The 14,094-nt window shown below is 41.8% G+C and overlaps 2 protein-coding genes across 5 annotated transcripts; both read right to left on the bottom strand.

Moving 5' to 3' along the window:
* LOC120699031 (E3 ubiquitin-protein ligase MARCHF5-like) lies at positions 1-2,953 on the bottom strand. The gene is made up of 7 exons (XM_039982883.1): positions 2,763-2,953; positions 2,574-2,645; positions 2,077-2,144; positions 864-978; positions 664-747; positions 468-575; positions 1-370 (listed from the first exon to the last, which is right to left on the bottom strand). The coding sequence occupies exons 1-7, from the start codon at positions 2,925-2,927 to the stop codon at positions 293-295; spliced, it is 690 nt and encodes a 229-aa protein (XP_039838817.1). The 5' UTR covers positions 2,928-2,953; the 3' UTR covers positions 1-292.
* A 4,217-nt stretch (positions 2,954-7,170) lies between these two features.
* Positions 7,171-13,019, bottom strand: LOC120699030 (putative pentatricopeptide repeat-containing protein At1g16830). 4 transcript variants are annotated; one of them, XM_039982879.1, is made up of 5 exons: positions 10,858-13,019; positions 9,271-9,371; positions 9,161-9,187; positions 8,925-9,065; positions 7,171-8,448 (listed from the first exon to the last, which is right to left on the bottom strand). In XM_039982879.1, exon 1 carries the CDS (start codon positions 12,824-12,826, stop codon positions 10,931-10,933), a length of 1,896 nt encoding a protein of 631 aa, XP_039838813.1. In that variant the 5' UTR covers positions 12,827-13,019; the 3' UTR covers positions 7,171-8,448; positions 8,925-9,065; positions 9,161-9,187; positions 9,271-9,371; positions 10,858-10,930. The 4 variants fall into 4 exon arrangements, with proteins under 4 accessions (XP_039838813.1, XP_039838815.1, XP_039838816.1 ...); XM_039982881.1 differs by having other exon boundaries at positions 7,171-8,437; positions 10,858-13,013; XM_039982882.1 differs by having other exon boundaries at positions 7,171-8,409; positions 10,858-13,013.
* Positions 13,020-14,094: the final 1,075 nt, after the last annotated feature.

Below are 14,094 nucleotides of genomic sequence, written 5' to 3'. Positions count from 1 at the left end.
TTCAACCAACTCCGCTAGCCATGTAAAAGTACTAAGCATGACTATGCCAACTTGATTTCATTTTATCCTCCCCTTATTTGAGCTTATATTTGTATTGAAGGTTTACAACAATGTTCTGTTTGAATATATTCCCCAGCAATACATAAATGCTGGGGAGGAAGTGCTGCTGCTTTCACTGTACAACTTATAGACTGGAAGCTTACAAATGATGTTCTGTTTGAAAATTGTTCCCCAGCAATACATAATGTACATCTGTGCAGCCTTCTATATTTGATTTGTTAAATTCGTTGGCTTAATGAATACTAATTACTAACTGCTCCTCCTCCTGGCCATGCATATGATTCATAGTTGATCCATTTCTTCTTTGGTCCTGCAGAAACAGATGAAAAAAATGGGGAAAACTCATCATGTTTCTAGTCAACTAATCTGTGGCCCCAAGAAATCAGTGAAAGGAAGCCAGGACTAACCTGCAGCATCTGCAAGCGATATTGCTGCTGCCCCCTCTGGACCATACGAATCAGCCGCATGACAACGTAGAATGGCAGCAAGATACCAGCAGCACGAAGCAAGTACATCTGCAAAGAAAATGTCCCTCAGCTGTTAGTAACATCAAATCAGGTACCAAGCCTCTTTTTTCAGCTGGGACCATGACAATGAACTCACTGTCAGGAGACTGAACGCGCAGTGATCTGCCGCTTCAACCGTCACCACTGCAACTAGATGCCACACCAACAGCATCATGGTGAACTGCAACAGGATTGCGTGAGTCAGAGTCTAGGGGGCACCATGCATCAGTTCAGGACTTTGTCTTGAAGAAAGACAGTCATTTCAGTTAGCTGCGAGACTGCAAACACTTTATGTACCGTGATCGTCAGTGACCGGCACCACATGGCACCTCGATCTGCAGAGTAGGAACAACTGTTGTAATCTGCACCATCAATCAAGCTCTCGGGAGATTCCACAGATTGCATGTCCTCACTGCAAGAGAAGCATTGCATCATCAATTAACCAGAGGATCGCAAGTAAGAAATTCTTACATGCCCCATTGAATAATTTTGATTGTAACAAAATTTCTGGAATTCTCCCCTTGCAGTTTTATTTTCAAATCTACCGGGTTAACAATTTCAAATTAAAAATTTATCTGAGACTTTCAGGTGGAAAAAAAATCTAGTAAGTCCTTGTTATCTCTACTTAGTAACTGGGTTCCCTTGCGTGAGGATGCAATGGGTTATTGCTGCGTATTGTGATTGAAGACATCAAGTGGCCGGGACATCAGCTGCAGGTGTGAGGTAGATGTGCATTGACACTGTGTGATTTGGTTTTGGACACACGCTTTTGACAGGACCACTCTCCTCACCAATGCAGGGGCACGGCTCACAGGTCATATCGTTGAGTCTAGCTGCCTTTTCTGTTCATCGTGGCAATGAACAGTGTGTTCAGTACCTGCCACATGTTACTAAGGGAATAACAACTGCAGCATAAGCGCTGTATGAACAGTGTGTCTACTGATTTTGTTGAGCTAGGAGAAAACGTGATTTCCCAAACTGTAATTCTTTCTAGTTCTGCCGAGCATATTGCTTACATGTGTGTTGCTGCTCGATCTTTCATATTGGATTGTTGGGTGACTCCAGATGCTGTTGTAGTCTTGTACCTGGATGGGAATTGGGAAAGATATGCTTGGCTTGTGGGGTCTGGGCGTCTGGCATTGCGCATCTGGTACGAGTTGGGTCTACTTCTACTTGGCTGGCCATTTAAAATGTTTAATGGTGACATGGATCAGATCTCATCAACCCTCGGTTGTTAGCAGCCTAATCGCTTTCGTCGCCGTTTGGATGATGGTTGTCAGAAAACAATGTGCTACCTAATAATCTGTATGTTTCCGTTGAAGGGCGGGCAACTCTGTTACTGCTCCAGGATGAGATGGCAGTGCCATGATACTGGCCAGCTAAGCTTAAATGTGATCAGCTAGCAGTGCATTTTTTTTTTGTCATCCATCAGCCTGTGCCCTGATTGGACAGTAATGCAGCAGAATGTGTGTGTATAGAGAGAACAATGTGTGTATAGGGAGAGATCTACCTGATAGTGACGGCCGTTTCAACCACCGGAGTTTTCTTTGGAGGCATGGTGTAGCCTGGCTTGAAATTCTGGCAATAGAACAAAAAAAAAATCATTTTTCTCTTTCATTCCAAAAGATGCATAAATCGAAAGAACGATTCGGAATGTTTTCTTTTGGCTTCTACGTAAAGTGTGCTATGATTCGCATGTCATTGCTGAAGAAGTTGGGCACAATGTAACTAATATTTTACACCACATTGCACTTGCTTACGGTTGAAAGGTAGACCGACTTTGTTCACACTAAAAGAAATGTCTTTTGCTTAGGTTTCACGAACTATGTACTTGTCAACCCCTAATTGCAGTCCATTACGAAGTAAAGTGAGCCTAGCTGACACTTTCCCCCACTAATGACAACTTTTTGGCCACCCCACAAGAAGTACAGTGTGCCATTTCGTCGACAGTGCAGAGAAGGAAAATTTTCACAAGAAAATTGAAGAACAGAATGCAGATACACCAACCTGAAGGCAAATCTCACAGAGGGTGCTCCCCTTCTCATCACACCATCTCTGCACACATTCCCTGTGAGCATACTGCATGCATAGACACAAACAATTGCACAACGTCAAATCACCATTGATGGTAGTCTCAAGGAAGAAATTGCCTCAAGAAAAACAGACCAATATCACAATTATGCATGTTCCTATTACCTTGAGAGAGCCACAGCACCCACAAGGGGACTCCATGGTTGCGCGCCTCTCGTCCTCTTCCTCATGGCAGATCCTGCACTGTGTCAAGTAGTCCAAGGAAGAAGATGAAGGCAGCTCCTCTTCGTGTTCCATTCCTTCCTCCCTTCCAGTGATCTCCCTTCCCATGCTTGCAATGCACTGAGGAAGAAGGGGCTTTAAATAGCCATTGGAGGGGCAGTCGCCTCATGGGGAGGAGGATAATCCAAATGCTGTGAGGTGGAGCCCACTCTACCAACTGCTTACCAACCAATGTTATGTTAAGAGGGACCATTTTGGTTTGTTCCTTCAGTAAATGTAAATTAAATCAGCTGATCATCCAAGATTTTTTTAGGAAAAAACAACACTAGCTGCTATCAATATCATCTCCGCCCATCATAGTTATAGGATGATTGTTAGGCACGTATTCTTTGGCTTTTGAAACCTAGTGGAAGATAGTTGGATACTGCTATCATTGCTAGAAAAGAGACACAAATCAGTACATAGATGAAAAGAAACTAGGATTTCGGTCTTTTTGAACTATATTACATCAACACATTTTTTTACGACAAGTTGTACATATATCTATGTGATCTCTTGCCGGTCCAGACATTTTTCTCTCTTTATTTTTGTTCTTGGGGATTCATTCTCATCGCTGCTTTAATTTGTTTTACTTTAATTATTGCAGAAGTAGGGAACAAGTGCAATTTTTCAAACAAGTAAATAGACAAATTTTTCCTTTTTTTTATTTCTTTGTAGTCACTGGAGACTCGAGAAAGGTAGGGATGACCCGCATAGAGAAGATCATTCAAAAATAACAACCTTGTAAGAACCTTGTAAGAACTTGGTAAGACATTTACAAAGTTGTTGTCTCTTCCATCAGTGAAAGTTTCCACTATACACTTTTCACAGTAGTTGATAGGGATAATCTTTTATTGTCTTTTCTTCTATTACTAACTTTTTGCAGGACAATATGAGTAATGTAGCATATCAAGTGTTCAATCCTCAAATGGAGAAAGCAGAGCAAAACAAATTCAACAACTTGTTTCAAACATACTTTGTTGTGAAGGAGCGATGTTGCCGTGTCATCATTGATGGCGAGAGTTGCAACAACTTTGCAAGCTTAGAATTGGTCGAGACGCTTGGCTTGACCATAAGACCACACCCACATCCATACTACACCCAATGTGTAAATTCTTATGATAAGATAAAGGTAATTGAAATTGCACATATTGAATTTTTCCTTGGTTCTTATAAGAATAGTGTAGATTTCGATATAGCACCTCTGCAAGCATGTCAATTGTTGCTAGGCAAGCCTTGGATATTTGAAAATAATATTGTGCAAAATACAATTGCGAATAAATATTCTTTCAAATACAACGGTAGAAAAAATACTCTTATACCTATGACTACTACTGAAATTTTAAGAGATCTCATGACAGCATACAGAAGAAAAAACGAGCCTTTTAGGAGAGAATGTGTTGTTTCAAATGTTTCAACACTTTCATCTAAATCTGAATTGCTACAAGATAATTTTGTCTTGCCTCTTGTTCGTACTAACATCTTGCTGCCCGTACATAAAAGAGGAGGACAACAATGTGTATGTTACAAAAAAGGAACATATCAATATTGCAGGTAGTCACTCTGTTGATGTGCCAAATTGTTCCATGGATCTTGCTGAATTGGAACCTTTTCCTGCTTTACTTTTGTCACAAGTTGATTTGCATACTAATCTTTGTGATAAAGAGTTGTTGTGCACTAATGCTTCACTTATACCCTTACCACAACATGTGAAGATACTTCTATTTTTTATTCACCCACTTGTGCTGAAATTAAACATTTGGTTTTCCTTACAAGTGAAAATGATGAGTTCAAATTATTTTCTTCTTTAAATATTCTGGGTTATATAGAATTCGATACTCTGTGTGCTCTAAGTATTTTGAAGGAGAAATTTGTATGCGCTGAATTGTCATGGTTATATAGATGTACATATCATTTTATTGGCAAATATACTTGTGAAGGAAACTACATGGTACATCCTGTTAATATTTGTTTAAATCTAGATTCTTCTTTTACTGTGCAACAATATGATCAACTAGAGGGCTGGTATAGTTACAATCATGTTATATCGAGATCCTCTAGTTTTATTTAAAAAAAAACAGGTCCAATTCAAAGAAGAGTTGCATTCTTGGTTGTTACCTATGACATCTTTCAACACAGCCAAACTGCGGACGGTTTGCTCTCAAGAAGGGGAGAATGATGTGGGCATGATACGATCATTCAAAAAGAATAAATTACTATGCACTTTTAGTAATTTTGAGAATAAATTACTACCTAATGATTTAATTATTGTTAAAAACCATGGAGATGATGAGGAGGACGTTGAGGAGGAGTTTGGAGGCGTCCAAGCTAAGTTGGAGGTCCAATTCATGTCAAGTTCGACTCTGCCTCAGAGTTCACGAGCAGCATGCACTAAAACAGACGGCTCGATTTTGGACATTCTACATATGCACAGAAAGATAAGAAGATAACCTTTTCAATAGCACTAGTCTCATACCCAAATTCTTCCGGAGTCATCAGAAATCGTCAAAGCAAGTTGGCATCCAGAATATGTCTCTATGCTACATCACCGTCTTTTGGGTTGTTGGGCAGTGTATTGTTTTGGATCCATTAGGGACGTGACCAGGGGGTTGAGGTCGCCCCTAACCCTTTATATTCAATAGTGATCGCCCTAGTTAGAGTTTGGGTTTTGCTTAAATTAATCTGTGAAGCACAGTTACACCGTCATCGGTTTGTGAGACATCAACTCTGTGAGAGTAATCATACATCTGCAATTTGGTTGTGTTCTTTCTCATTCTTGCTTGTTTTCTTCGATTCACAGGAGAGGTCAACCGCACACGGTTGATAACCAAAAGACAACGTGGTGCTTTGATTACGCACTCGGGTCTAGTTGATAGGAAGTCGGATCACTGGTATCGTGTTGCCAACAAATCGATAGTTATCCTCCTGACGGAAGATCGGGCACCCTCGCATTTCCATCGGATAACATTGCAACAATTCTTTATTTTTTCTCAAATTCACGAGAGAGCTATGTATCTTTATATTAAGAGAGAATTAAAAAGTTCATTATAGAGACACCACCCCACTTAGGGAAACAACTAAAAAGTGACCCGACCTGACTCAAATGGCTTAACCGACGTCATCATGCCTCCCTTGGCCCAGGGATTTTAAACCCTTGACGCCACCTAAGCATCACAGATGGAACTCATCCTTGAAGGCTTGTAGAGCTCCTTGGATGTGGGGGTGCTGCCCCATCAAAAACACAAGCACTGCAGTACTTCCATAGGATCCGCGCTCCTAGGATGACCAGGGAATTGAATCCCTCCTGCTGTTTCTGAACCTTTTTCAAGGCCATGAGCCACCAGCTTTCAATTTGCGAAGGAGGGCTCACTGCGGCTAGGCACTATGCTAGCCAAGTTCAGGGATCTTAGTATGCTGTGCCAAAATTGCCTCGGGAATACACATGTGGTGGAAAAGAGGACACTGATCCGGGTGAAAGAGTCCTCTTTTTGCCAAACAATCTGACCAGAATAAGGTGGTCCCTCACCAACAGAAGGTGCCACTGAAATGGCAAACATGGCAACGTTGTAGGCATGGGCAGGGATTTCTAGGCCAGCCCAAGGCCGATCCAGCATTCCGGCCTAGTCTTCTCGAACCACAACCATCTCATGTGTAGAGCTCATCCCATGATTTCAAGTTTATGCATTCCCAAGCCCCTAAGGTTGATTGGTCTGCATACTTTTTCCCAAGCAACCAAGCAACAGCCTCCGTAAACTTATTTTTTTCCTTTCCACAGAAGCCCTTTCTGATATTATCAATTGCTTTGTTAAACCATTTTGGCACCTTGATAGCAACTAGTAAATACCAGGGGGTGGCAGTGAGCACGAAGCGCACGTTTTATTGGTTGGAAATAATGTTGTGTGGAAAAAAAATGAAAAATACAAAGCAAACATTTCAGTTTTCACTAGTGTCAGAGGAGAAATTCTAAGTTGCAAACAGGACAATGTAGATGAAAAATAAAGTGAATAGTGGTAACTCTCTGTGCTTAGCAAAATATGTTTTGCAGTATTAATGTCCTCAGGCCTTCCACGAGTCTGAATTAATCTGTACTAGTTATCAATTCTAAATTTCATTGTTTTATTACATGCATTGTTCACATTGGCAATCTAATTCTGCAGGTGCCACTGACCAACCGTCATTTTCAGACACCAAACTAACTCCAGTTGATTGATCATTTAACGGATATGTTTAGTTTAACTGCAGCCAATTGAAGTTGAATCTATCATATAGTCATATGTAAACATTTACATTGATTGATAATATACGAAGAACAAAACAATGCAAGTAGTGTATCATGTTTATCCACCATGAAGACAACAGCTGAACTATTTTGCATGAAACTGACCTAGTTCTGAACCTAACAGAACACGAACAAATGTATGGTTAATTTCACTTCCATCAGGCATGCGTGTTGTCAATGATCTTATTCCTAACAACTTGTACAGACGCATTGTTTTCTTAACATAGTACTTAAACAACTTTGGCAGAAAAATAAAGGTACCAAAGGCAATCCAAATTTGCATGGTACTAGACATCGAATTCTATCGCATTTAAACGATAACAGCAACTGTTGGTTAACACTGACATTTTGTTGTGCTTTTCTCATTGTTCCTCTTTCCTCCTGTGAAGGCTCCTCATCCTGAATCAACTGGTCACACTAGCCTTCTTCCTTATGTGGCATATGAAGCATCAAAACAAGGACACCATTTGGTGCACTAGATCCCCCTCAAGCATTACTGCTCCTGAGTAATGTATTGTGGATCCTTCGTTCGAAAGAATAGCCAATCTTTCCAAAGGATTGCATACCTTAGTTGGTATCTATCCCTTCACATCCATCTCCCTCATTGTCTACTGCTTCCTTCCGGTGCTATCCCTTTTCTAGGATAGCTCATTGTGCAAACACTTGATGTCACACAATCACATTCCTCACATACATATCAACCCATCACTCTTTGCCCCCTTGGCTGTGTTGGAGGTCCACTGTTCTGGTATTGCACTCATGGAGTGGTGGCCAAAGCCAAATGAAATTTTTTGGCTCCTTGATCAAACTAGAGTTCATCTCTGCAAGGTCTTCTGATAGTGACTGCAGCAATTGAGATCTCAAACACACTACGAAAGCAAGTGGAATGATAAGCAAGATTAATTCGCAGACCTATAAATAGTGAAATGAACACCACCACCCCTGACCATCATCATGATCAAACTTGTCAGCATTGTTGTTGGCTTCACCCAAATGATTTAGCGCACAATCTGACAATACAGAAAGCTTCTAGGGGAAGTGTTTTTCAGCTTACGGGTGCTTGCTCCAATGTTACAGTTTGCAAAGGCGCAAGAAAGGCAGGACACCCACTAGTCTGGACTACTCGCCATCACACCTCATTGCTCTAGATTGTGAATTTCCGATCAAGCCTCCATCATAAGTTGCCAACTGACTGTTAGATGGGTCGCTCTCTTTCCCTTGAACCAGTATGGGTTGAAGCTTATAGCTGTTACTTGATTGTACATGAAATTACTGAAAACAACTGGTCAACATTTGGGGTCTGAAGCAAACCTAAAAAAACAAGTGCACTTTAGACAACAGATTACTTTACAGCTTGTTCTCATTACAGAGAAGAAAACATAGGGTACATCTAGTACAAAAAAAAATATTTGAAACAAAGATAAGTGTAATGTGTTGTTAGCATCTTAACAATGTTGCTATACAAAATTTTCCCCATCAGAGCTGAATGCCATTGGTTACAAGCCTTGCTATTTTCAGATAATACATCTATTCCATAGACAACATAGTGTGCCTAACATGGAACGAGAAATGCCATCTGACCTACATATTATGACTTCCTACCGTTTTCAATCTCATTGAGTTTGCAGAAGCCAAATTCATTAGCAGAGATACATACAATGCTGACCTTTATTCTCTGGGGTCAATTCAAAACTAAAATGCAGAAAATCTTCTTTCCTTTGAAAACATAAGCAACTTCAATTCCATAAAAGTGCTGCACCAAAAACTGCAGAATATCTAAAGCATACCTGTACTCTATGCATTGCAAAATCTTTGAAGTGTAATCCCCCTAACTTAAACTGCAAGTCCGCAAAGAGATCCAATATTTCCTGCACCAAATAGAACTGTGCCGATAGCTCTGTTCCCCTGCAGTATAAAGGGTGACTAACCTGCACCAGAGTAAAACCAAAGGATATCAAAAACATTTAGATTTATTCAAATATGAATTACCTTGGGAAAGAGAAGAGCACAGATCTGTACTTACAGAGTCATATCCACTTAAACAATCAACCTGTAAAAGGAGTTGTTCAGCAAATTTAACGTGATACTCAATTTAGCTGCACTTCTAGAGTTACTAAAAGTAGACATACATACATGCAACAGAAAGTTGTATAGATTGCCACAAGCACTACATCCGAGTAGATTTTCCTCCTAAAAGAATACCACAATTGATAGATGGACTCTGGCAGATAGTACTGCAAAAGAAACAAGAATTAGCTGCAGCAGTAGCATGTGAGGATCCACCACACACGTCAGACGGGCAGCCACTTGACCTAAGCAGCCAGTGGAATTCCCTGTCCCAGCAATTAATCAATGGTCAGTTTCTAAGTAAGATTATATATCATTGTGAGCACGATTATACGAAGAAGGTGCCTTCTTCCTAAGCACCGCAACAAAATAACAAGGTAAAATAAGCATTCTGGTCCCTCGGCTTTGCCCCGTGGGTCAAGTTCTTCCCTAAACTATCAGATCGATCAATCTGGTCCCTCAACTTTCGTTTTTGGGTCAAACTTGTCCTTGTGCTGATGTAGCTCTCCATATTGGCCTGAAACTTACAAAAGTCCTTTTTCCCTTGGCTCCTTCCCCTCTCAAGGAATGTACTTGGACATTGATGTTCTTGTCACATATTTTTCTGTAGTAACACCAATAAGGGACCATAACTTCACATTGATGTTCTGGTCGCCTTGTTCAGGAGTATAAGTATCCGGTCTACTTCTCACTGTAGTTTTAGGAAAAGTTTCTTAGAAACGCTAACCCAGACTACCCTACTTAAAGTGCTAGAATTTAAATCAGACTGTCTAATTTAAATACGAATTCAAGTTCTAAAAACTGGTGGTCCAAGTTACTCCATTAACTAGGGAATTCCAGGTCCAAGTAAATTATGCAATGACACCTTGGTGGAATTTGAGGATGGTAGCAAGGAGCCAAGAGCAAAAAGGACATTTCACATTATTCTCATGCTAATATGGAGAACCACATCAGGACAAGGATGTGTTTGACCCAAAAAACGAAAGTTAAGGGACTGGATTGGCCAATTTGATAGTTGAGGGACGCAAACAACCATTTTGCTAAATAACAATGGCTCCTTACCTTTGTCGCTGTTAATTTTAGAATTATCACAATGACTGAGGATGATTGAGTACTTATTACAGTGCAGCAAGAATTGATAGAAAATACAGTATATATTGTATGTTTTCTTTGATTTTGACTAGGTAAGTACAACAGACTGAGATCACATAGCAAAATCGGCTATTTAATGGTCTGGTTTCCTTAACGTTTAAAGTTGGCATTTGGCGATGTACAGGAAAATTTAGATTTATGACCATAGAGTGAATCGGTCTTTGTGATGATGCTACAGGCTACTGATGCTACTTGTAGTGTGATGCCAAGTGTAGCATTTTCCATTATCGGATACACCCATGTTCACACTCCCTACCAAAGTTTTCGTTGTACATCTGCCATTACAAGCTAATCACATTCTATGCCTAATCATTAGCTAAAATAGATAACACAAGGATTAATAAGAAACAAAAGGGTCAAAGAAAACATAATAGCTGGACATTTGAAAAGTTTATATCTATATAATTAAACAGCTATTAAAGAATTATAATAGGTACTGTTCAATGCCACAAGGAAAATGGTATAGCACCTATGGAATGCAAAAAGTCATTGAGCACTCACCATCCTTAAGTACTGTGTAGCAAGCAATTATGCACCTATGTAACAGTATGCTTGTTCAGCTGAATAATTTTGCCTATGAAGCTGAGCATACAAGCAGATCACTGGATGAATCAGAACCATCATTATCAACAGTGGTTGTGGTATTATCCTCCAGGGCAAATTTGTAGCCAATGGACTGAGAAAGTAATGAGGAAGCTTTGGTACTAGGCTTCATGCCTAGATTAAGCATCTCTCTGATCATTGCAGCAGCTGAGTCAATAAGCCGTGACTTAACTAAGAACACAACTATTGTGTTGAATGATATGCTGTCCATCTCAACATCAGCATGTTCCATTTCTGTTAGCAACTGTTTGACAGCAGGAATATCCTTGGTCCTACAAAGTCCACGAAGCATTACGTTGTATGTACAAGTGTTAGATGCCATCCCTAATTGTTTCATCTGGTCAAATAGCATGCGAGCCTCTTCCACCAGACGAGCTTGGAAAAGACCATGTAAAACAATAGTGTAGCACACAGCATCAAGAGCACAATTTTCACGTACAGCCTCCCTTAAAATTCTCAAGGCCATAAGGTTCCGACCTTGCCTAACAAGGATACAGAGGATGGTTGCATGAACATATGAATTTGATTCAGGATCCCTCATAGCAGTACTGCGGTAGAAATTTATTGCATGGTTTACCATTTCCAATTGGCAAAGGCTATGCAATAAACTGACGTAAGTGTAGCTGTCTGGCCTGATGTTCTTTTCGATCATATCAAAGTAGAACTGGATGGCTTCTGTTGGAAAACCTGACTTGCATAAAGCACTCAGCACTGAATTGAAGGCTACAAGATCATAAGAAGTACATGAGCGCAGAATCAAGCTAGGAATCCTGGGAAGAAGCCTTTCATAAGATGACAATTGTAAGACCCGAACTAAAGTAGATAAAGTGTAAGCATCCGGCTTTATCTGGCTGCCATGGATTTGCATGTAAATGCCCAGGGCGTCATCATATCTTCTTGCCTTGGCCATGCAGTCCATCAGAACGTTGTACAGAACAATGTCTGGGCTGCAGCCAGCAGATACCATGGATCCCATAAGCTCGCTAGCCAGATCGTGCATCCCAGCTTGCAGGAAACCTTTGAGAAGAGGCGTGTAAGTGATCACCGTGGGAGGAGAACCAGAACCCACCATCTTAGACAGCATCCTATAAGCATCATCTAGTCTCCCTTCGCGACACAGACGAGCAATCAAGCATGTCCACATGGCCGAGGTGAGCTGGCAACCGGAGACATGTGCGAAAGATAGTAGCTGCCAGAGCTCAGACATGGTTCCAACCTTACAGCAGAAAGCAAAAACTGTTGTAAGAGAAGCAGCGCCTGGGAGAAACCCCTGCCGCAGCATCTCTGCGAAATAACACCGCACCCTTGACCAGTCCCCAGCTCTGCAGAGATGAGTGAGCCCGATGGCAAAGGTGAGGTAATTGGGCGAAGGAGTCTCCCGGAAACAGCGCTCCGCCTCGGCGAAATGGCCTGTCCGGAGCAGGACGTCGAGGACGACGTTGCGCGCCAAGGCGTTGGGCTGGAATCCCCAGAGCGGCATTTGCTCGAACAGCTCGAGCACGAGCAGGTAGAGGCCCCCGCGCCAGTAGAGCCTGAGCAGGAGGAGGAACGTCTGGGGCTTGATGGGGCAGCCGAGGCCCTGGAGGTCGCGGAGAAGGGCAGGGGCGGTGCGGAGCCGGGAGGCGAGGCGGGCGGCCGCAGGGAGGAGGTGGTCGAAGGAGGAGGGCGGGTGGAAGTAGCCGGGGCGGCGGGCGCACCAGAGGAAGAAGGAGAGCGCGAGGGCGTCTGAGGGGCAGCGGGAGACGGTGGCGTCGACGATCTGCGGCGTTGGCAGTGGCGGAGGCTGGGGCTTGGAGGCGAAGAAGGCAGCGGCGAGTGCGGCAGGGAGCGGCGGCGGCGGCGTCCGCCTGCGCGCGGCGTGAAGCATGTAAGCGGGTGGGCGGGGACGGAGGCGCCGTCGCTGGCATTGCAAGCTCAGACGACTGGCGGAGCGAGAAGCGGCAGTTGATTGAAGCAACGGCGCGGTGCTCAAACGCCGCCGGTTGGCTGCCGCACCGCGGCGGCGGCGCAAGTTCAATAGAGCTGGAGCTTGGAGCAGAGCAGAATTGTGGTTTCAGCTGGCCGTAGCCCATGGGTGTTTGGCCCAGCCGCCCTTATCGTGCGCGTGCCTTGGCGTGGGCCTGCTTGGGGGTCCAGCCCATCAGGAAAGAAACCCCTGATAAAATGTGCAGTTATAATTAGAGTATAGAAGTACTACTAAAATTAACCAGATAGACAATCAATAGTTTCAGGCAAAGAATTCAGATTACTCAGTTGTACCTTATGATTTGCTATGGCCTATAGCTAAGCGCCATTGACAGTGTGCATTTATTCACAAGCATCAAATTTTATCAATTGTCACGGAGCATAATTACATTGTTTATTTCATTTGATTACCTCCATTGGTGTTGTTCCGCAGATCTCCAAGTGGAGCTCTGCCATTTATGTTAACCTGCAAATATAAAAGTACACGCTTTTTATGAATGTACTCCTTCCGTTCCAAATTATAAGTCATTTCAAGAATCTTGGAGAGTCAAATTATCTCAAAGTTTGACCAAAATTATAGAAAGAAATATAAAAATTTATGATATTAAAGAGATGCACTATAAAAATATAGCTAACAAAGAATCTAATGATACTTAATTGGTATCATAAATGTTACTATTTTGTCATATAAATTTGATCAAACTTGAAAAACTTTGACTCTCCAAGATTTTTGAAATGACTTATAAGTTGGAATGGAGGGAGTAATACTCAATGATACAGAATCATATTGAAAAACAGCCACCATCCAAAATTTCACACAACGAGCACTCATAATATTAGTCTGAGAAGACTTGTGTAGAGATAAAGAAATAATTTTCTTTATCAATTCATAGCTGGCTTCTGGCCAGGACAGCATACAAAAGTGTCACTGCTAAAGGTTGTTAACCCCATCTATGTAAACTTACAATAAACAAAAAGAATTTACTTGTGTACATAAAAATGATTTGCACCTCAGTATACGATCACGTGCAGTAACTGGGAGTCCTATTACACCTAAGGCCAACTTCCATTCACCAAACCCAGGTTCATCTCGTGTAGTGATTGTGAACTCAGTACAAGGTTATGGAGTCGACGGTTGATGTATCAGACTGAGCCCTGAACAATCATATA

This window comes from Panicum virgatum, chromosome 3K, assembly GCF_016808335.1.
Source record: "Panicum virgatum strain AP13 chromosome 3K, P.virgatum_v5, whole genome shotgun sequence".
NCBI classification, from domain to species: Eukaryota; Viridiplantae; Streptophyta; class Magnoliopsida; order Poales; family Poaceae; genus Panicum; species Panicum virgatum.
Note: the sequence above shows the minus strand (reverse complement) of the source record. Positions and strands in the feature narration are given on the sequence as shown.